This window comes from Squalius cephalus (assembly GCF_949319135.1).
Source record: "Squalius cephalus genome assembly, chromosome: 9".
NCBI lineage: Eukaryota > Metazoa > Chordata > Actinopteri > Cypriniformes > Leuciscidae > Squalius > Squalius cephalus.
Window position 1 is genome coordinate 30,473,295 of NC_137130.1, and position 24,899 is coordinate 30,498,193.

The window sequence follows — 24,899 nt, forward strand, 5'->3', positions numbered from 1 at the left end:
ATTGGCTCTATTCTATTTTGAAGACTTGTACTGGCTGCACAAGTCTAATTTAAGGCTCTCACAAATAAATAGTATGGGTATATTATACATTTTCTAAGTCATCAGAGTGCCTTGAGTATTGATGTTGTTGAGTTTTGTGTCCATGGTGTTCATTCATGCCACAGGGATAAAAGAAAGCATACAGTTTAGGTGGAAATTGTGAAAAAATGTGTGTTATTTCTGGTTTAAAGAAGTCTTGTGACCTCTGTGTATTTCAGACAGATTCAGTACTGGGCTTAAATGAAAGCCTAAAAGGTCCCCTTTCCAACGATACCAAGCACCATGTTATAGAATATTGACAATATTCCTAGCATGAGCCTAAACCAGATATACACCAGATTTCAAAAACGGAATTTATTTTAGGGGGTTAGTAACTTCATGAGCTCAAAAAATTGATTTCGCTACCACCCCTGCACTGCTATCGTGATTTTTCTAATACTAGGGGTGTATACCTTGCCAAAAAACAATGATAGCATTTGCCCCCCCCCCGTTGATACCGATCAACCCCCCTGGCTCATGGACTACTAATAATTCTGACATTTTTTCTCATAATTGCAAGTTTACATCTCGCAATTATGACACATTTATCTCAGAATTGCGTGATATATTAGGTCGCAATTGCGAGATATAAAGTCAGAATTGCGTGATATAAAGTTGCAATTTCGAGTTATAATGTCAGAATTGCATGTTATAAAGTCCGAATTGTGAGATATTGTCACAGGTTTTTTTGGTTCATGTTTCATGTCAGTCATGTTTCCTGTCTTGACATGTGATTCTCTGGCCCTCATGTGATCCTGCCATGTGTACTGTGTTGTCATGTTGTCATTGGTTCATTGTTTCATTGTGCACAGGTGTGCCTTGTTCAGAAGTTCTCATGTTTTCCATGTGTCCTGGTCAAGTATTGTTTCCCTATAACCGCTGTTAGTGAGTGCAATGTCCATGTCCATGCTTTTGTTTTGAGTTTCATGCCATGCCTTTGTTTATGTTTGATCTTGCTTTTGAAGAGTATTAATAAACTGCACTTCTAAACTGGGTTCTACAACTTGCCTCCAGTGGATCACCTGTTACAGAATACTTGACTGCCAACAATGAACCCAGCAGTTGCCCTCCTGTGTTTACGCCAGGGGAATCATCCTCTGGAGGATTATGTTCAAGATTTTTGTGGACTGTGCTGCCAGGTAGTTTTTAATTATGTGGCCCTTAAGGACATCTTTCGCTTTGGATTAAGCGAACCCTTGTGCTCTGGGACTGCCTGGGGGGGAAATTAATTTATCCCTTTCGCAATAAATTTACTATGCCCTGTTGTTGTGCGGCTCAACACTTTTTCTGTGGGTTTTGCGGATGAGGAGCCCCACAACCCCACAGTACCTTCCAAGCCTGGGTTTTTCACGCCATGTCTGCTGTCTTCAGACAAGATGGCCGTTGCACCTGAGTCAGCTCTGTGGTGCGATCATCGTAGCTGCAGCTATTTTGTGTGTGTGGGCAGCACACATATCGTCTCCAGCCCGTGAGCCCTCGGGCAAGATGGCCGCTGTTCCAGAGTCTCAAGATGGCCGGCGTTCCAGAGTCTCGTGCCAAGATGGCTGCCGTTCCGACAATGCAGCGCTGATCATCGTGGCTGCAGCTATTTTGTGTGTGTGGGCAGCACACATATCGTCTCCAGCCCATGAGCCCTCGGCCAAGATGGCCGCTGTTCCAGAGTCTCAAGATGGCCGGCCTTCCAGAGTCTCGTGCCAAGATGGCTGCCGCTCCGACGATGCAGTGCTGATCATCGTGGCTGCAGCTATTTTGTGTGTGTGGGCAGCACACGTATCGTCTCCAGCCCGTGAGCCCTCAGCCAAGATGGCCACTGTTCCAGAGTCTCAAGATGGCCGGCGTTCCAGAGTCTCGAGCTGTCTCGCCTAGGCACTCCCTGAGTGCGAGCTGTCTCGCCTAGGTCTGCCTGCTGCAGCAAATGCGTTTTACATTCTAAAAATTAAGGATCATTTTTTGCTTCAGTATTCTCGAGAAAAGGAGTTTTCCCATAGCGTAAGCTAAACTTACGCAACACTCGTTCCCTCTCTAGAGAGAACCGAGGTTACGTTAGTAACCGAGTACGTTCTCTTACGAGAGGTTCTCTCGTATTGTGTAAGTTGCTTACGCTACGGGAACCCCTTGTCAATGCCGTGCGCGCCAAGCATCCACCACATATAGTCCCAGGGGCACACCCGGGGAACACAGATTAGTGGGAATAAGACGGCCAACCTGAGTGGGCCAGTACATGTACATAAGCACATACTATCATGTGGCAAGAAAAACAGAGCGGCACAGCCGGTCCATACTGAAAGGGAATCTACCCTTATACGTGTAACTGCATTAGGTATTGAACATTAGCTCAAATGATCTATAGGGAATTTTAATAATCAATCAGGAATATGATTAATATATATCGCATATTACAGTTACATTAAATTATCGAAGCTGAAAATAGATCGATCGTATATATGAATGATTACCACAACGGGTTATGGTTTGTCATTAATATACTGTATCAATAGTCTTATTTCAGATCGAGTTTATGAGATAACTTTAATGGAATTAATTTAGCTATCAAACAATCCGTTTGTCCAGCAAAGGGCCGTAAGATTAACTGATCAACTTCTCAATAAAGTTATCACTTCTTATAATTTCAGGAAACCAGTTTCTGGCCATGGAAACTATTCTCCTGTCCTTATAAAATTTAGGTTACTGAAATAATAACAAATCGGAAAACTTTGTAGCTAGGATCAACAAATCATTGACTTTGTAATATGAGCATTTAGACAGAAGCAATCAGGAATATATTGGATTTTAATAATTGAACTAATAATATATCGAACTACGATTATAAAAACACTACAATTTATACGAGTATGCATACACAAAATACAGAACACATAAACAATCGGGGGACGAATAACGAATGAGAGAGGGAGATCAGAAAATGAGAGAGGTGAGAGAGAGATGAGTTAGAGAAAGCACATAAACAATACAAGGTACGAATAACGAATGAGAGAGGGAGATCAGAAAATGAGAGAGGTGAGAGAGATGAGTTAGAGAAAGTGAAAGCAAAATAGGGAGAGATCACAGTATGGCAAAAATCACAGACAAAATTAACCTTGAGAGACACTAAGGAATCAAATCACCTTGGAAAAAAAGGAATAGACAACCTTAACCCCCTGGGGTCGACGGTATCGCCGGCGATACCACCTCGCTTTTTTTTTTGTCAGTGTAAAATAAACTCATAAATACTCTGTTGAATTTGATTTTCCATAGGAGTTTCATACATCAATCGATCCTGTTAAATGTGTATTATTTTTGTGTATACTCACAATAAAAACAAAGTGTTGTGCTTTTCGCCAAATAAAGAAAAATAAACATGAAGCGAGTTCTGCCTTCTCTCTGTCAGTGTAGTCCATTCTGAAACGCGTCCGAAAATGAACCATAACTCAGCGAATACTCAGTCAAACAGACATACAGGCACACAGGGATGAAGCTTGAATTCTCTTCTTTTAAATGAAGTAATTTATATAAAAAACAAATATTCTCATCTTGTGAAATCTGTATTAAAAGAGAGCGATTCCAGTCGAGCTCATTAGAGCTCATTCAAATGTAATGTGAACCCGCCCACGGAGAGCGTGTGCTATTCAAACGCAAATGTCTGAGGCAATCCTGCAAACCTGTGAACGCCCCCCATATCAGCTCGAGAAAACACAAGTTTAATCATATCATTGTAGCCTACTTGTTTACACCATCTGGCAGCGCTGTGAGGAATAATAATAATGGAAAATCTACCTCAGAAGTGCGGGTATTGCGAGGAGCGAGGATCCGACTGAGCTGAGGAATACTGTAGTACGTTTTTTTTCCTTCTCAAGTGAATCGCGTTTCTGTGAATGAATGAACGGCAGCCGCAGAGATGCGCACTGTTTACCACAGCTCGCAAAAAGACAGTTTAAATTTAAATTGCGTTTCTGTGTGAATGAATGATGATGTTTTAGCAAACTGTATTGCTATACTGAGATGAGTAAAAATCGAATGAAATATGTTGAAATAAAATGTAGGCTATTTGTATAAGCAACGTATTAAACTGCAAATTAACATTTATATGCCCTAATATTTCATAAAAACAATGTTACAGTCAGGCGAAATATGAAAGACAACATTTTGTTGACTAGATTTGGGTACAGTTTGTACTGTAGAATATACTGCCACATCAAATGCTATTTTTGTCAAAAATAAAGTCATCAACTAAGATGTTAGCTGTTCCAATGTTGGCTATATTCAAACTAATGAATACATATGATAAAATGTAGGCCTATAATCATTTCTTTTACAAAGAAAGAGTACACTTGAAATATTGTTGAAATTGTAATTATTGTTGTAATTGTAACCTTTTTTATAAAATAGCTAAACATATTTACAAGATAGATGTAAGCAAAATCTTAAATGGTCAATATAAGTCTTCTAAATATATATTTTGTCCTTGCATTGTGGCTCAGTCAGTGTCACACCTGAAAGAATGGCTCATTATGCAGAGTCATTACGCATAATGGGTGGGACATTGTATTATCAGCTGTAAACCACTCCTCGTTCACGCCCCCTCGCATATTGGCTTTCCAAGCAAAACCTGTCTTACTCAATTTAAATCAATGTATTGTTTTATTTGAACGATTAGGCAGGATGATTTTCACATAATTTTGAAGCCAGAACTCGAAGCGACAACATTCATTAGTCAAAAGTCACAAAAAGAGTTTTGTGGTCTTATTTCAGCAACTTTCATTTTTATTTTTTTCAATAACCACGCATAAACTAGCCTGACTTCATCATACTCATATTCTAGTCAGAATGTGAGTCTGATACCGCTCCATAGAGATTTGATTATGGGGCGTGTCTCAACCGAACTAGGAAAAAAAAAACCTCTGCACTCAATTGGATAGACCTACAACCAATCAGAGCAACGGAGTAAATGACGCATGTTCTTCATTCATATTTTCAACCAACAAAATGTCGCGGGGCGCGGCTCTCTGTTCCTCTTTTAAAATGAATGCGCTGTGGATATCTTCTATAACAGATGTGATGGCGGAATCTACACATGATGTTTCATAAACAAAGTTCGGGAGGAGCACGTACAAATAATCAATCCAATATCAACTTGTCATCAAACAATACCATGTCTAACGTTACCGAGGAAGCATATTCACTCTGTCAACTTACCTAACACTCCTTGACAGTTTTTCAGCATCCCTCGGTCCGTCCACCACCCCGAATCCTCACTTTTGTCTTGTTCTCTCACAACCAGGAATACGAGTATGGGGGGAGTATGGCTACCGAGCCCACAGCCCTCTCCTCGGAAAGCACGTCATATACGCATTTATTCTATCTGACTTATTTGTGTGAACTCGTGAAATCTCATATAAGCATTTATTCTATCTGACTTATTTGTAAGTGTGAACTCGTGAAATCTCAATTCTCCAGCTGCAGTCGTCTTTGTTGTAAACTAATTCAAATCAAGCGCTCTTTGGTGACGTGGGTGATTACGTAACTGCAGACCATCTGTCCATCATCGATTAAAGCCCGCCCTGGCAATTTGATTGGCTCGGCCTTCTAGGAGCCGAGCATAATTACTCCTCAATGGATCGAGTCCAGACCGAACTTCCCGACCAAAAAATGTTGTGGGCGGGGTTCGGGCTGGCACCCAGGCTACGCATAAACATTATTCTCTTAAAAATTCAAATATATACATGCATCTTGAGCACATATTATGGTAGCCCTGTTTGTGCTATATAGAGTGAATTTACACCTTTGCCATTAACATGTTTTTAAATAACTGAAAAAAGCACAAATGTCAGGGCATGTCAGAACACCTCCAGGGCCCAGAAAACCCCTCAGACCCCAGAGGGTTAAACAGCATTTAGATTTCGATACTTGCATGTGGCTTAGTTGTGACTGCAAAAGACAAGCGTGCGTGTGTCCGTTTGAGTGGAGGCGTGCTTTCTCGTCTCTTCTGGCTAGCGCAGTCTTTGCGGGAAATTCAAGGCCCTTTGAAAGCAAAGTTACTAAAGAAATAATTCAGGCTAAGTTAATTTTCCCTCGTAAGTGGAAATGAACAAAGGAGAATATGAAAAACAAAGACAAAAGACTAAACTAAAAAGAAAAGAAAAGAAAGGTCGGGAGTGACGCGGAGGTGCGCGTCCGAAGACGGTGGCCGAAGCCTGTCCGAAGTTGGTGTTTTCCGGAAGTTTGACCGAAGAAGAGAGTGAGAAACAGGTAAGTTCCATCTTTTGAGGGAATCCCGTCCACGCCCCTTTTTGCGGGGAGGGCAAATCATCTCCCGAGATTTTCGAGCGGGAAGAAGTTCCTTTGTCCTGTGGATGGTTCATCTGCATAGTTTATGACGGCGTTTAGAATTCGTCATTTCTATCCAGAAAGATGGTACACATAGAATAATACATTTTACTGTAATCTCCTATATATGGTTGGTTCAGTCAGAGCAAGACGGTTAAACAGATACCAAGAATGAAATATAAAACAGTTAAGGATACAAAGTTACAATCAAAAGCACGATTATATGCATTTTAAAGTTCGATTAACACACGATAAAATTGTAGATACTCCAATATGACATGGTCATATGAAATGCAACACAGGAATATATCAAACATTTGGAAATGTCTGTATATGAGTAAGTCCATGGAAAGTCCATGTGTGTGTGTGTGTGGAATGCTCTCTGTGTGTGTGTGTGTGTGTGTGGTGTGTTTGCGTGGAATTTCACGTCGTGCTGCGGGGGGGGGGGGGGGGAGGACGGGTGTTTCGTTCTCCTTTGAGGCTCACGCGCATGTCTCTGGAGACGCTCTCTAAGGTGTAATAAATGTCACCACGCCATGGGAGGCTGCCGACATCGCAGCGCCCATCTCCGTGAATTACGTTGGAGGGTCGTAAAACGAACGTCCTTGTTTACTCAAGTTTTGGTCTAGAATGAAAGAATGTGTTAGAAAGTTAGGATTCATTAACATGGAACAGATGGCTGAATACCATCCACTCATTAGTGTTACATACGGCAGCTCAACCAAAGCAGCTAGGGTTAATGTGAGAGTAGCCTGCGCGCGAACAAATCTGAGCAGAACATACTCGTAACTTAGACTGACAAAAGTCTAGCCTGCAGGGCAGGAACTTCTAGGTTATAAAACCTAACAAATGTAGAGGGGGAGGCCCAGCCTGCCGCCATACAAATGTCGTGAATAGAAATCCTGTTGGACCAAGTCCACGAGGAGGCCATGCCTCTAGTGGAATGAGCCCTGACGCCCAAGGGGCACTGCAGGTCCTTAGACGCATATGCTGCCGCGATAGCATCCACAATCCACCTGGACAGACTCTGTTTCGAGGTGGCGAGGCCCTTGGCGCACCCACCAAACAAAACTAAGAGCTACTCCGAGCGCCTGAAGGCGGCGGAGTGCGTGACGTAAACCCTTAACGCCCTAACAGGGCAAAGGAGGTTAACATCAACTTTGCTACCGGATCCCGGTAGGGCTCATAATGTAATAACCTGCGCTCTGAAGGGAGTGCCAAACACTTTGGGGACATAACCATGTCTCGGCTTGAGGATGACTTTAGAGTCATTAGGTCCAAACTCGCGGCGTTAACAGATAATGCATGTAAGTCACCCACATGCTTGACTGATGACAGGGCTGTCAGAAAAGCGGTTTTGAGCTAAAGGTATTTCAGATTCACAGTCTGTAAAGGTTCGAAGGGATGAGCTTTTTATAGCCTCCAGGACCATAGAAAGATCCCAAATAGGAACCGACGGGGGTCGCGGGGGATTCATCCTCCTAGCTCCTCTAAGGAAGTGGATGACGAACTCGTTCCTTCTTATTGACTGGCCGCGCACCGACTCTGCGAACGCTGCAGTGGCCGCAACATATACTTTGAGCGTGGAAGGGGTCCTGCCCTTATCCAGTTGCTCTTGAAGGAAACAAAGCACCCCGGAGACCCCACAGGTTTGTGGATCTAGGTTTTTGTTGGCGCACCAGCTAGCAAACACAGACCATTTAGACGCGTAGAGCCTTCTCGTAGAAGGAGCTCTAGACTGCGTGATCGTGTTCACAAGCCCTTTTGGCAGGACAACGGATATCCGTTGATTATCCATGCATGCAGAGACCAATGCTCTGGATGAGGATGCCAAATCGAGCCGCCGGCTTGAGAGAGGAGATCCTTTCTCACCTGAATCGGCCATGGGGCTAAGCTCGTCAGCCGCCTCAGCTCCGGGAACCAAACTTGGATCTCCCATCGCGGGGCTATGAGGAGCACCGAGCGGCCAGTTTCCCTGATTCTCCTGACTACCTGTGGTAGCAGCGAGATCGGGGGAAAAGCGTACAGTGGGCAGCTGGGCCATGCTTGGGCCAGCGCGTCCTCGTTCTTCGAAAAGAACATTGGGCATTGAGCGTTGTCTTCTGACGCAAATAGGTCGACTTCCGCTTTGCAGAAGAGGCGCCACAGCAGCTGGACTGTCTGAGAATGCAGGGACCATTCTCCCGGAGGAACATTGTTCCTGGACAGTCTGTCTGGACCGTCGTTCAGGCGACCAGGCACATGCGCGGCTCTCAGCGAGAGCAGGGAGTGCTAACCCCAAACGAGGAGGCGTTCCGCCAGAGCATTGAGATTTCTGGATCTGATGCCGCCTTGGCGGTTCACATAGGCCACCACTGACATGTTGTCCGTGCGAACCAGTACATGGTGGTCCCGCAGGCAAGGGAGGAAGTGCCTCAGCGCCTTCTCGACTGCTATCATCTCTAGACAGTTTATGTGAAGGCCCTTTTCCTGGTCTGACCTCTGTCCAAAGACCGGCCTGCCCTCGAAGAGGGCGCCCCAACCTAGGTTGGAGGCGTCTGTCGAGATAGCTCCCATTGTCACTCCCGACTGGTACTATTCGGCCACTATCCAAGTCACTCTGATACGCAGACCGCCGGAAGCCCAAGCTCAGTGTGGTACCCGTGCATTCAGCCAGCGTTGTAGCGGGCGCATACGTAGCAAGCCCAGCTGATGTACTGCTGATGCTGAGGCCATGCAGCCTAACATACTCTGAAAAGTTTTCAGGGGAACAAGGCTGCCCGTCCGGAATGAAGCGGCCAGGTGTCGAACACGGCGCGCACGCTGTGTCGACAGGCGGGCCGTCATAGACACGGAGTCCAGTTCTATCCCCAGAAAAGAGGCTGTCTGACTGGGCAGTAATGAGCTCTTGGTCCAATTGACCGTGAGACACAATTTTTCCAGATGGCTGAGAAGCAACGTTCTGTGAGATTAATTCTATCTCAGACTGTGCTAGAATCAACCAATCGTCCAAATAGTTCAATATTCACATGCCCTGACTTCTGAGGGGAGCGAGAGATGCACTTCGTAAATGTACGGGGTGCTAGGGACAGGCTTAGGGGTGTAACGGTTCACAAAATTCACGGTTCGTTTCGATACGATACACTTGTGTCACGGTTCGGTTCGGTACGTTTTTGATGCAGCAAAAAGAAAGAAATGCCAGAGAAATTTCCTTGATTTAATTTTTTTAAATAATTTTTTTAATTAAAACTAACATCATAAAGTATGATTTTTTTTACTTTGAGCAATTCTAGAGCTATAATTGACTCTTCTTAGGAGCATATAAAACAAAACAGCTCCTTGGAAAAAATTAAATGTAATATTGAAGTAGTTATAAACAAAGGTTTATTTTAGTTCAGATTGACATTTGAGGGCAGCAATTGTATTCATAATGTCAAAATAAAACCCAAGTAATGTACTGAAGGCATTATGCCTACTATTCCTGCCAAACTTCCATGGTTGCAGTTAGTGTTACTACAGTAAATCCATGGTGAATGTTGCAGATCTGTGGACATTGGATACTTCATTCATGGCACATGTTTCTTCCAGTTTTCCACGCGCTATTTGATCCGTTAATAACGGAGAAATGAGAATGCTTCTCACTAGATCTTGCAGCGATGTTATTACTTCTGTGGCGAATTCAAATGCTTTCTTTACTGGATCTCTTATTAGCGCTGTGCAGTAACAGTGTCGCATGATCACGATCGGCTGGCTCGTGCTGCACTGGTCCAAACTGATAAACAGTCCTTCAACCACACAATAACGAGCAGTTTCGTTCCGCTTGCATTACGTTGGCCATTTGATGTTGGGCAATGTTGTGGTCGCGCCGGCGTCTCTTACATTTTGAGCACGCGCAGCGTTTTGGTCGGCAGGAAAAATGGTCCAACAATGGTTCGGTTTGAAAATGCGTACCGGAAACGAACCAAAATCCTCGTACCGAACGGTTCAATACGAATACGCGTATCGTTACACCCCTAGTAAGCGTGGGCGCTCGCGGGCAGACACAGGACTTACAACATAGCCGGTGTGTGTCGGCTTTATAGGTTTTGTCCCCTGGGATAAAAGTGTAGCAGAGCGGGCAGTGAGTAGGTGTGGGCACTGTTTTGTGGGCACATTTCCTACATCTAACACTCGAGCGGCATGTGCCAGCTCTGTGGGCTCTGCATGAGTGAATGACACAGGGGGAACCGTGCTTGTGTGTAGGGGTGAACACTGAGAAGCTGGCACATTTTCTACACTCAAGACACCATCGGCATGAGCCGGATAACCAGAAATTGTACTCTTTATGAGATTTCTCTGGGTCGCCGTAAAAACGGCTTTTGGGTGCAGGCGAGCGGATTGTACAATGTGCTCGTTGGCTGCAAAATACACATCTGCAGTCACCTTTTCTAAGGGAACTGACAGAGCGAAAAGCTTTGAAGGCGGTCCGGCCGCAGCGGGACTCGACCTTCTTCTCCTCCTTGAAGCTGCTAGGAGGACTTCGCGGGCTCAGGTGTCAGCGCAATCTTAGGCCGGGGTCCCCGCGGGGGAGACGGCCTGCGGCGGCTTGACGAACGCGATCTCTGGCGAGTGCCTTGGCGTCGTTGCGAAGGCGGAGGATGGGAGGACTGCTGGGTTGAGCTCCGGGCAGGAGGCTGCTTTTGAGAGCGGCCTGCGGTGGAGCTCGAGTGACGAGGCAGAAATAGCTTCATGGCTTGTGAGGTCTTCTGCACTTCAGAAAACCGGTCGACAATCCCACCAACAGCTGGGCCAAAGAGGCCTGACGGGGAGAGCGGGGCGTTAAGAAACACGGCCCGCTCAGCATCCCTCATGTCAGTGAGTGTCAACCAGAGATGCCTCTCCGTGACGGTGAGTGAGGCCATGGTCCTCCCAATAGCCTGGGCCGCGGATTTAGTAGCACGAAGGGAAAGGTCCGTTGCGCTTCTTAAATCTGTAATGATGGACTGGTCCGCGCCTTTCTCATCCCACTCACGGAGGAGATCGGCTTGCAGAATCTACAGAACTGCCATCGAGTGCAGGGCGGAAGCAGCCTGTCCAGCGGCGGTGAAAGCGCGGCCGACGAGAGCTGATGTGGCCCGGCAAGCTTTAGATGGGAGGGCAGCCTTTGCACGCCATCCCGCAGAGGGCGGACATAGGTGCGCTGCTACCGCCTCTTCCACGGGGGGGATCGACTTGTATCTCCTCTCACTGGCGCCGTCCACTTGGGAGAGCGTCGAGGAGACGGGGGAGTGAAGTCTCGCGGAGAATGGTGCGTTCCACGATTTCGTGAGCTCATTGTGGAGCTCTGGCAGGAAAGATGCTGACCTGGAGGCGGGCGCATGGCGGAGGTAAAAAACACCCGTCGAGCCTGTTGGGCGTGGGCTCCTCAGGTGGGGACCACTCGAGGCCAAGTTGGCCTACGGCCTTGGTGAGGAGGCGAATAAGCTCGGCGTCCACGCTTGCCCGAGTCCCACTGGATTCCTGGAGCGAAGGGGCAGGGCCTGGGTTGGAACCAGACCAATCCTCGCTTCCTGAAGCCAGGAGGGAACAGCTGTCATCCAAGGCATCTCTGTCCGCTTCCTCTCCCGAAGCGCCAACAGTGAGGGCGGGCGGCCGGCATCTGTGCACTTGTAAGGGAGAGCGGAGAAGGAGATCGCGAGGCTCGAGGGGAAGGTTCCGGCGAGCGCTTGCAGGCCATGGCAGGCTCCGGTAGCCTCTGGAAGTGACGCTTCTTACTGCGCAGCCCAGCGGAGGCAGGTGGAGGTGCAGATTCGTTGTCGAACATGGCAAGTCGAGCCCGCAGGGTCGACATTGTCATGTCGTCGCAGTGGACGCAGCCGCCCGATGACAGGGCGAAGGCTGCGTGATCTCGGCCCAGGCAGAGAGTGCAGATCACATGGCGGTCTCCGTCGCTGAGCGGGGCTCTGCAAGAAAACGCCTCGTGCTCTGCAAAAATGCCTCGTGCTCTTTCAGAGAGAAAGTGTGTGACGCAGCGGCGAACACACACAGCAGAAAAGGATATATGACGCCGGATAGCGTAGCAGGCATGGATGGCTGAAGGCGGCGAGAATCGACCGGCTTCCTCAGGCGCTGTCCTGGGCTTGCTCTGTCGCTTGTTTCGACGGCGACGGTTTCTCTCGGAGATCCAGCGATGCGGAGAGATTTCACTGAAGAGATGAAAATCAGATAAGCAGCTCCTGAGCCTTTTATACGCTAAGCCACGCCCGTTCTGGCGGGCTATGACGCGTAGGGGCGCGAAGCGCTCCCATTGGCGTGACATCACGCAGGATCATTTTTTGGCTTCAGTATCTCTAGAAAAAGAGTTTTTCCCGTAGCGTAAGCAACTTGCGCAATACGAGAGAACCTCTCGTTAGAGAACTGAAGCCTTCAGCAGTGGATGCTATTCTTTTTCTTCACAATACTTGTGAAAAAAACAGTGAATGAGCCTACTCAGTTCAACGGATTTTTATTTATTTATTATATTTTTATTATTATTTAACGTTAGCCAGTTGGCAAAGAGTTCTTTGAAACGTTGTTCTTCAGTAAAGTTGCTTAACATCAAAAAAAGGTAGGCCGTAAATCTTTATTTACTGCTGGATCACATTTGGCTATATAATATTCTCTACTGCATGCTTATGCTTCTATGTAATGGACAGTCTGTATTAATATTTGTGGGCATAATTGTCGGTGGTGGTAGTTATGTTTGAGGTCTATAATAAAATTGTACCTAGTAGCGTGTGTGTATGTGTGTACGTCTAGCAGAGACAGCGCGCATCAGAGAGCGCGCGTCAGAAAGAGCTTAAAGTGATATTGTTGTTGGTCTCGGGTTGGGTTCGGGCTGAAAAATTGCAGACATTTTCAGGCTGGGGCAGGATAAGGGCTTGAACACCATGGGCCAGGTCTCGGTTAGGGCTGGATTTTTTGCCCTGTGCAGGGCTCTAAGCAGTATGCTAGCTGGAGCCGTTTACCTCCAGTCTTTGTGCTAAGCTAGGCTAGCGGTGGGTCCGACAGACAGAGTTACAGCACGCACGGAGATGAAAAGGTTATGTATGTACTTATCTATCTGGGGGATACGGTGAATAAGCTGAAGTCCCAAAAAGTCGGTGTGTCCCTTTAAGCTGATATCAGAACTACAGTAATGCACGGATCCAATATACTCACATATTTACATTCACTTAAGACAAAACCACCTGTTTATGTAAACCTTATGTGTTTTTGACACTTTAAACGCAGTAAGATAATTCAGTTTAGTAAATGCGCTGTGACAGCTGGCTTTCAGTGCATGCGCTTTAGGTGTGTGCGCTCGTAAAACCATTTTAAACTGGCAAGGCATGCAGCCGCGTCTCACAGTTTGGAAGTGGTTGAAATTACAACAAACAAGTGTACGTTGTGAATGAATAATTTGTAGAGATCTGCCAGAAGAAGCAGCCATGATGAACAGCTGATTTGCACGGAGGCATCAGATGATCAAAACTATATTGGAATTCGCGAACGGAAAAAAAAAATCAAGTGAGCCCAAAGCGGTTTGTGTTCATATTGGGTGTTTTTATCGAACCGTATCAAAAGATAAAATCTAACCGTACTCAGACCTCCTCTCGAAATGGTCTCGGTTCGGTTTGCTTTAAAGGGGTCTAGGTGTGTTTTCACACCTATAGTCAAGTCAAGTCACCTTTATTTATATAGCACTTTTTACAATATAGATTGTATCAAAGCAACAAAGTTTGTTTCTAGAAAAAAATTGCGTCATCGTCCACCTTAAGTAAGGCAGATCAATAATATTGTTGAATATTAAATGTCCCCAACTAAGCAAGCCAAAAGCTAAGGCAACAGTGGCAAGGATTGTTTGTTCCGAAACAGGGACTTAATTTGTTACAATGTTGCAGTTTCTTCTTGGTTCGGTTCACTTTCACAAGTCAACCTTTCAAAGGGTACCAAGTCACATGCGAGTTCAACTGTCCTCTTGTTGGTTTACTCTGCATCATCCATCAAGATGATTGACAAGTTCGCTCAATTGGGCTTATTGTGGCTTTATTTGTAACTGTAGAGACAAACACAAACACTATGAATGTAGCAGTCTTTCCCGCTGTTAAATTATATACTACATTCGTATTTATACAACAGCAAATTCAAACATGCTCTCTCTGGATCTTCCAGCATTGTCTAGAAGTTAACAGTGTCAAGACACATGCAGACACTATACAAATGTTATAATGCAGTTAGAGCAGGAATCAAGGCTTCATCGGGACAGCATTCTTTCAATGAGAAGCGCAATTACACAACATTTTAAGATGAAGAGGTGCTCTTTTGGTTTTCAACTGTGATAACTAGGCTAATGTGCTCACTCACAGAATCAGACACTACTGCTATTTATATAGCAGCAAAGGACAGAGTGTGTCTGCTTCCCGAACAATGCTAAGTGGTTGCTTTTGATATTCTAGGTATTATTAGCTTGCCAGAATTTTGTCTATTTTGACAATAGAGGTGAAGGACTATCCTTGAAGTCATGAACGCATGAACTAACTCTTCTGCATTTGCCATTTAGCCCTTTCACACAGAAATCCTGGTAAATTACCGTAAAATTGCCAGAGCGACTTTACCGGTAAATTCCAACATGTGCTGTTCACACAAGCAACAGCATTCTGGCTTTTTAACCGGTAATAGACCATTCACACATAAGTTCCAAAAACCGGTAAACTCTGTAATTATGTCATTAACCGCAAGTGACCTCTGAAGTTGTTGACAAATCTCTTTATCCGCCCGGACGAGGAGAAGCGCTTTAGTTTCGGCATCACTCTAATTTGAAGTCATAATTTTATGAATGGCTCAGAGCCGTTGCTCTTTCAACGGCTTCTGATTGTCCCAAATCAATTCTTACATCAGCGCGTTCTGACCTTGTACGTGCAAAATATGGTAATCTTCATTCCGTGTTCACACAGCGCATATACCGGTAATTTACTGTTAATGTTACAACTGGTAAATTGCCGGAGCCAATTTACCGGTATATTTGAAAAGGTCCTGTTCACAAATTATATGTTACTGGTAATTTACCAGTAAAGACTGTATGTGTGAAAGGGGCTATCGAGAGCATATGTCATAATTTAAATATATTTTTAAGATGGAAGAATGCGGTTATACAGATGCTAGAATGTGGCTTTTAGATGAAAGATTGGTATCAAAGAGCACACCCCAGGTTGTAACTGACAACGAAGACTTGACAGAACATTCATCAAGTGTTAGATAGTATTCTAGGTTATTGCGTGCGGAGGTTTTTGGTCCAATAATTAGAATCTCAGTTTTTCGTCGGGGCGCGAATAAATATAGAGCTGAGGATCATCAGCAGTTTCAGCTAATGCCATGCTTCCTAATGATATCTCCCAAGGGTAGCATGTACAGGGTGAAAAGGGTGAAAATCACATTCGTATCTGCCCCATTAGTCACTATATGCTCACTATCAACTCACCTTTTGCAAATACCATTGAATCTCTTGTTTGACATTAAATATCTTGTTTGAAATATAAGTTTGTGTGTATCTCAGGTGCAGAAGGTATTGGATGCAGCTCAGGTGAACAAGGAAAGGAGTGTTCTGAGACTGCATAGACAAGTGTGGCTCCAAGAGCATCACAGACTCAACATAGCCAGGTAGCGTACCTGTAAATTCTAAAACTGTATTTTCAAATGTTTGTTTAAAAACACTAGCAGGGGTTTTCTCCTTTTAAAAATTTTGTTTGTAAAATAAATAAATAACTGGTACCAGTATCTTGGTCAGTATCCAACCTTGTTCCTGAAGGCACACATTTTGGACGTCTCTCTTATTTGACCCATTCATCGTCTAATAAAGAGCTGATGAGTTGAATCAGGTGGGTTTGATCAAGAAGAATGAGAAATGTGCACTCTTGGGGGCTGTTTACACAATAACGATTTAAAATAAAAACGAAAAACATTTTATGTGTTTTGGTCGTTCATTTACACAACAACTGTGTTTTGGAAGCCTGAAAACGCAAACTTTTGAAAACGTAAAAATTGTGATATATTATTATAATATTTGTAATGACCCACCTTGGCTGGTGTCAGGATTCCATCTCCATCACGTTCATCATCACCTCCTCCCACTCATTCTCTCTCTCCGCCCACTCATTCATTCTCCCGTTCATTATCCCCGGACTACTGATAACCGTCACCTGTGTCCCATCACCAGCACTCCCTTTATTAGGCGCACTCTCCCTGCAGTCACTTGTCTGGTCTCGTCAATTCATGACTCACAGACTCCCTGAACACTTACCTGGTCACTTACCTGAGACGCGATCGCCTTCCATCTGTCTGCCAGCCATCTTCATCGATCCTCCATCATCTTCACCTGCAAGAAAGAAAGAAAGAAAGACTTTACCATTCAGCTAAGCATATTCTGATTATCTGTGTTGCTGTTACTCACCATTTGTCTTCATCTCCGATTCATCCTGCAATTAAAGCATTAAACTTACCATCTTGTCTGTATCATCTGTAAACCCTGACAGCTGGGCCCACCTCCATTTTCCTCCTTGTTCTCATGCAAGGCACGGTAATGCCTTAGCATAGGAAAAAGTGCCTCTAGATTTGCTGTTAAAATTTGAATGAAAAACTTGACCAATCTACGTAGTCTAGCCTGATCACTAAAAAAAAACAAAAAACAAATCTGATGCTCATCTTTTTGAACATGACGACATTTTAACCGATTAAACACGTAGAACTGCCAACTCCTAAAACTAAAAAATATATACCCAAAACAGCTATCACAACTTGTACAAAATACAGAAAAGCAATGAGAAGAAAAAAAAAAAGTAGATAAAGCACAAAATTACAAAGTTAAATTTGGCAACTTATATAAGAGTCGCAGAGAACTTCAGAGAGCAGGATAGGCATGAACTCCCTTGCATTCTTTCCTTCAATGGTTAGGCCTATAACTTGTCTATTATGGTGCTCTGAGTTAGATATTTGGGACCGTATTCACAAAACATATAAAGGCTAAAAGTAGCTCCTAACTTGCCATTCCCTTTCAAGGGAACACGCGCTGCGTCGAGAATCGACACATTGGGGAACGCCTTCAGTGTGATGCGTCTGAAGCCTGTATGGAACTAGTTCAATCTCGATTGGTGTTGCGTCATTAAGTCACTCGTGATGTCGCATGTGACGGCGATGCGGAAGCTAATAAAAGGACACCGGATCACAATAGCATCAGCTTTCTGGTCTTCAGCAAGCGTTCTGTGTGCTGTACTGTCTTATTTGGTGTTGTTTGTCTGAAAATCACTATATCATCCCTCTCTCTCTCTCTCTCTCTCTCTCTCTATATATATATATATATATATATATATATATATATATATATATATATATATATATATATATGTTAGGGGTTAACAGTTTATGACCCAAGGACCAGATGCTTGAAAGAAGACCCAGAGTCAGAATTATAAAAAAAATGAAGAAAAGTTTTACCGAAGATAGTTTGCAGTTTCATCAGCAGAAGTCAGCTTCAAGACTCACACAAGAGTTCGTAGGCCGCCCCCCTTACAGTTACAAAGATCACAGCAGTTATACCATTTCCAAGGTCTAAGCTACGTCATTGCTTACAGGCTGAATGATTCTGATTGGCCAAGAAATTGATAAACATAGTAATTTTCCACACATATACAGATAGACAGAAGTATATCTCCATAGATTATGCCGCTGACACTCGGACCCTGAAGTTAGGCACGTCGTGACCTTCCAGGTCGCAGATTTGGGTTGCTGGGTGCCAGCATGTCCCGAACAACAACTCAGTCAATCTCCAACAATGCCAGTGGTTCCTTAACTTGTAACCAAGAAGACTAACACACACACACCGACACACATCTTTTCCAAGGTTGGATGTGGCTAGGCTCTAACTATAAACAGGAGTCTCGTCTCAAAACATCAAGATAACAAGTTCTTTCTCTCAGGATAGGACACTTTAGTCTAAGTGGAAAATATAGGCTTTAACTGACAAATGGTCCCTTAAACTATAGACTTCAATGACCCTTATGTGTTTTAACATGTTGAAGACATTTCTCAAACACAAAACAAGTCCCTATTTAATTTCTGGAAGCCGGGATAAATAGGCAAGCACTGTTACTATACATTCAAATATCAAATACTAACATTAAAAATAATACATGAAAATAACATTTCAGTAATCACACTGGTAACTTCAATAACAAAATAAAATCTCCAGAGAAGTCATTCAACTCATGTGATATATAGAAGGAAAAATATTGATTGATACCTTGATGATAATCACTCATTACATATACATTGAAGCAGCAGTGGATTCCAATCCACCCCCTTCAGCGCTATCTGTGCAAACTGTGATTTGTTGCCTCTCAGGACGCTCCGCTCCCACCTGGCCCTGTTCGATGAATCAGACCAGACTCGTGTTCCCCGTGGGTCGGGACCCGCGTCTGTTGAGGCAGTGCGTCGTCTTCACTCATGGGGTTTGCAGATTGAGCTTGTGGATAATGTTGAGACGGCTTCGGCCCTTTCTCAGCAATCAGCAGCCAGCTCCATTGGTCCCGTTCAGGAGTCGGAAGCCCACTCTGCGGCTTCTTCTGCCCAGAACGAGGACCCGATGCTCAAACTATTTGGCTCCGAGGAGTTAGATATTTTTGGCATCGAGGTTACCGAACTTTGTTGAGCAGTTGACTTGTCTCTCTGTGCTACTAAAGAGATGGACCGTGCCATCGACCGCTCTATGGCAGCATTAGTAGCTACGGAGAGACACCTGTGGTTGAACCTGTCGGGCATTGGGGAGAAGGACAAGGCCTTCCTCCTTGATGCCCCACTTTCGCCTTCTGGCCTTTTCAGTGACGCAGTCAATACTGTTGTCGAAATGAGATGGTTTCAGGAGGCGAAGCGACAGTCAGCTGCATTTAAACCGCTAATCCCCCGCCGTCACTCCAGATTTCGTGGGTCTGCTGCCAGGGGGCAGTCCCACGAGGCAGCCACCAGCTCCTCGCACCTGCAGCAGCAGAAGGAGAGTGTTGCCTCTCGTGCTCCCCCACAAAAGGCCTGGAGCCAGAGACAAAACTCTCCGAAGTCCTCCAAACCGACGGCAGATCTGAGGACTGTCATTCAGGTGAGGAAGGCCATCTCCACAAGGAAACCATCTCCACAAGGAAACTGTATGCATTAAAATGGAATGTATTCACTTTATGGTGCAGAGAACATCAGTTGGACCCAGTTAACTGCCCAGTGGCTTCAGTGCTGGAGTTCCTCCATAGTCGCTTCTCTGACGGGCTCTCCCCATTTACGCTTAGTGTCTATGTGGCGGCCATAGCTGTCTTCCACGCGCCTCTAGGGGTGGGCACTTTTGGGAGACACCCACTTATAGTATGTTTCCTTCATGGAGCTAGGAGGATGAGGCCTGTCGTCCAGACCAGGGTCCCCACATGGGACCTGGCAGTGGTTCTTGAAGGGTTATCGCTGGCACCCTTCGAACCTTTGGACGAGGTGTCCGAGAAATATGTAGCCTTCCTGCTAGCTATCACGTCCCTAAAAAGAGTAGGGGACCTGCAGGCGCTATCTGTTGCTCCCTCTTGCTTCGAGTTTGCTCCTGGCAAAGTGAGAGCCATTCTCCACCCTAGACCCGGTTATGTGCCTAAGGTGCCTGCAAATGTGGCACGGTCTGTAATCTTGCAGGCATTCCATCCTCCACCGCATGTGTCGGCTGATTAAGCTAAGCTACATCTATTATGCCCGGTCCGAGCTCTGGAATCCTTAACTTTGAAATACGTATGATAAAATGTATAATTTTTATAAAGAAACATTACACTTGAAATATTGTTAAAATTTTAATTGTTGTTGATTTATATATGTGAAAACTGTTTAATAAAATAGCAAAACATATATTTACAAGGAAGATGTAAGCAACATCTTCAATATAAACCTTCTCATTAAATTATTTATTATTGTTTTTTATTAGTGAAACATTTGGGAAGAGGATATATTCCAAAACTTTCTGAAAATACAGTATGAGAATTAACTGCATAGCTACTAGAAATGTTTACCTTGGAAATTAAATAATTTGCATGCATTCAAAATAAGTCCTCACATTCTTTCTTGTTGTACTCTCAGTGATACACCTGAATGAAAGGCTCATTATGCAGCTCATTATGCAGCTCATTATGCGGGTCATTATGTGGGTCATTATGTGGGTCATTATGTGGGTCATTGTCTTCTCGGGTGTGAATCAGGGCATTATTCATAATCATTCACGCCCCCACACACATTGCCTTTCCAAACAAAATGTGTCTTACAAAGTTTAAATCAATGTATTGTTTTATGTGAATGATTAGGCAGGATGATTTTCAGATCATTTTGAAGCAAAAACTCTAGGCAACAACATCCATTAATCAAAAGTATTGTGGACACATATTTAGTATGTGTTTTGTGGCCTTATTTCAGAAACTTAAATTTTTAGTTTTTTCAATAACCATGCATAAACATTATTCTCTCAAAAATACAAACATGTACATACATGTTGCTCTCATATTATGGTAGCCCTGTTTGTGTTAAATAGAGTGTTATAAGAAATAAGGCCACAAAACACATACTAAATATGTGTCAATACGACTTTTGACTAATGGATGTCGTCGCCTAGAGTTTTTTCTTCAAAATGATGTGAAAATCATCCTGCCTAATCATTCACATAAAACAATACATTGATTTAAATTTTGCAAGACACTTTGTTTGGAAAGGCAATATGCGGGTGGGCATAAACGAGCCAACACCATCATGCATATTGAGTGGTTCACACCTGAGAAGACAATGCCCCCGCATAATGAGCCTTTCATTCAGGTGTGTCACTGAGCCACAGGAAAGAATGCAAGGACAATATATATATATATACATACACACACACACACAACTTTCACAAATTGTGCTTGCAAATTGTATAATATCCAAGGTAAACCAGTAATTCTAGTAATTGTGCAGTTAATTCTCATACTGTATTTTCAGAAAGTTTTGGAATATATTCTCTACCCAAATGTGTCACTATTAAAACACAATAAAAACTATTTAAAGAGAAGGTTTATATTGACCTTTTAAGATTTTGTTTACATCTATCCTTGTATATATTTTAGCTATTTTATTAAAAAGGTTATACAATTACAACAATTACAATTTTAACAATATTTCCAGTGTAATCTTTCTTTGTAAAAATACATTTTATCATACGTATTTCAAAGTTAAGGATTCATTGGTTTGAATATTGCCTACATTGGAACAAATACTAACATCTTAGTTGATTTTTTTTGACAAAACATATATATATTTAACACATGAGCAGAAATTGGCAACATTATAAGCTTATTTGATGTGGCAGTATTTTACAGTAAAAACTTTATAATCTATCCGATTTTTGTAGTCGATTTTTACTCATCTCAGTATAGCAATAGAGTTTGGTAAAAGCTATTCATTCAAACAAAGATTCATTTTGAAACAGTTTGTGCCAGCTGTAGTAGATCCACAACAGCACGCATCTGTGCGTTCATTCATTCACACACAGAAACGCGATTCATATTTAAACAGTCTTTTTGCGTGTACAGACACTTGCGATTAGAACAAAGCAAATATAGAACTGACTTTTTCCTCAGCCGGATCTGTTGCTCCTCGAAATGAAACTTCCAGAACTTCTGAGGTAAATTTTCCAGGATTATTATCAAGATAGTATTATTCCTCACAGCATCGTAAAGTACATGAGTCTGAAAGTGAACTCGCGGTGTGTGTTATCCAGCTGATGTGGGCGTTTCACAGATTTGCATGGATCGCCTCACATTTGTGTTTGAATAGCGCAAGCTCTCCGTGGGCGGGGTCACACTAAAACATAATGAGCTGAGATGAGAATGACTGACATCTCTCTCTTTTCATACATATTACATAAACTGAGAATATTTTTTTTTTATAAACATTACTTCATTTAAAAGAAGAGAATTCAAGCTTCATGCCTGTGTGTCTGTATGCCTGTTTGACTGAGTATTCGCTGAGTTACAGTTCATTTTCGGACGCGTTTCAGAATTGACTTCACTGACAGAGAGAAGGCAGAACTCGCTTCGTGTTTATTTTTCTTTTTTTGGCAAAAAGCACAACACTTTGTTTTTATTGTGATTATACACAAAAATAATACACACTTAACAGGATCGATTGATGTATGAAACTTGTTTGTAAAATCAAAGTCAACAGAGTATTTTGAATCTCTTTTGAACTTATAAGAAAAAAAGCGAGCCTATCGCGCCGGCGTGATTGCCGACCCCAGGGGGTTAAATCACAGGGTTAGGTGGTAGTATTCCCCTGTGATGCAGGGTAGATCGGAGTACTTCACTTTCAGTTCTGTATTATCCTACCTCGCACCATTATGGCTCGGGTCGAGCGGAAAGTTCTAACCTTCACTTCTTTTTGGTTTTCCAGGTATGCTCCCGACAATGTGATTAGGTACCAGGATGCTGTAGGCGCTGTGTAAACAGCTTATCTGCCAACAAAGGCTGCACCATTAGGTAGTTGGCCTCAGCAGGCCTCCTTGAATGGGCAGCCCCCAAGAGGGTACGGTAGGCCAGCTTACCTCAGGTTGTTGGCCTTAGTAGTTCGGGCAGTAGACTCACTGATGGGTAGTAGGCCTTAAACAGGCCTCCTTGGAAGGGAGTCCTAACGTTGTGGGACATACTTTATAGCTGTGACCAGGTAGCTTGTCATATTAGGCCTCCTGTGGGTGGCCTCAATATTTGTGTTGGTGTAGTATGGTTCCCAATGGTATATGTGTGTAGCAGAATAGACTGGCTATCAGCTAGGAGCCCAACCAGGCCTCACTGATGGCGAGTCCTCGGCAGTATGATTTTGGCTGACAGCACTGACTTGCTTCAGGCCTAGTAGGCCTCTCAATCTTCTAAGTGAGTCCTCTGAACGCAGCATTAGGCATCGAAGATATCGTCATCTCCGTTGTTTTCTGCAAACTTCAGAAGAAAAATGCAAAAAAATAGCTGTAACTCACGCAAGACTACAGCTGACGACGGCATCTTGAAAGTTTGTGATAAACATTGGCGCATCTCCTGTGACGTAGGCGCTAGTGACGATGTATAATGACATGTAACGGTGTAGTAGTGGTGTCCCATTTCTTAGGGGAATATTTTCACCCCTACGCCTTGACACTCTGTTTCAAGGGGCAAGGTTAAGGGGTAAGCGAAGGGTTAGGAGTAGGCGAAGGGGTATAAAATAGAATTGGGATTGAGCCCAAATATACATTACATTATTATATTTAATACACAATCTCTTACCAGCGAGAGTCCTTGTTATCTTGTGTGTATGTGTGTGTGTGTGTGTGTGTGTGTGTGTGTGTATACATATGAACCAGCAGTGATATTATCCATAATATCCAATATTACCTGTGATTTCCATGATTTCATTCCTGACTAATTACTTGATTGGACTGATTGGAAATTTGAAGCTCAAAATTGCTGACCAAGCAAACAATGCTTCGCAATTAACAAAAGGAATCATGCTCCTGATACAGTAGATGAAGGAGTAAATGTGATGGTAACAGAGGATAGAGTTCAATATAAAGAGAGGGCACCATTTGACGGTTATGTGGGGGAACAAATAATTACAAATGTGGACTACTACTATTAAAAAATGCTTATTGTTTCAAACTGTTTCACATATAGTATTTTTATAAGTCACTTTTCAGAACCTGCTTCGACCATCACGTTAAGATGAAGACACATATCTACTGCAAAACAGGCATATCCTAGTCTAGTTTAGTGCATGTCCACTGGTCTGGAGTAAATTAAGCCAAACAGATGTTTTCAATTCATTCCTATGAGAGCACTGAGTGGATTTATCCCACTGCAGTAGACATGCACTGTGACTCTTGCATGTCGTAATTTGTAACTTCATTTCTGGCACTTGAAAATCTCATATAAATTGTAATCTCTATAAACTGTAGAGATGCACCAATTACAATTTTCTAGGCCGATTCCGATTTCCGATTTTTCATTGAGTTTGACCTGCCGATACCGATTTTAGCCGATTCCGATTAAATTTTTTTCTAACCACTTTTTCAGCACACACAAATATTTATTTTCGATCTTTTCTTTAACCCTTTCACGCATAAGTTTAAACTATTCTAACTGACACCCCCTCCCCCCACCCCCAGAGTGAGTTTTTTGAACGTCCACCCCTGAACGTTCCCTTTAATGTTTCCATGGCGACGCGTCACGCGATACACCGCAGCCTACTGTATGACAGATGTGTCGCTTTTATTTCGCTTTTCCTTTTTTATTCAAAGTATTCACAAACTTGCTTACCATGTCATCAACTAGCCTATCTGATATTCCGATTCTCAAACACGTTTAAGTGAGTATGTTTGGTCGTTTAAAAACCTTTATAAATAATCTTGATCTATAACATGAGATGGGCGCCGCAATGTTGTCCTGTCAGTCGGATTTACAGCACGTGAATTC

At 43.5% G+C, this 24,899-nt stretch overlaps 1 protein-coding gene across 2 annotated transcripts in view; it reads left to right on the forward strand.

Moving 5' to 3' along the window:
* The window catches only part of LOC307164697 (coiled-coil domain-containing protein 148-like), a 211,164-nt gene that overhangs the window by 34,666 nt on the left and 151,599 nt on the right, over nt 1-24,899 (forward strand). For both annotated transcript variants that reach the window (XM_079881749.1, XM_079881750.1), the window contains exon 4: nt 15,935-16,038. In XM_079881749.1, coding sequence (XP_079737875.1) covers nt 15,935-16,038 — 104 coding nt within the window. The remainder of the gene's footprint in view (nt 1-15,934; nt 16,039-24,899) is intronic.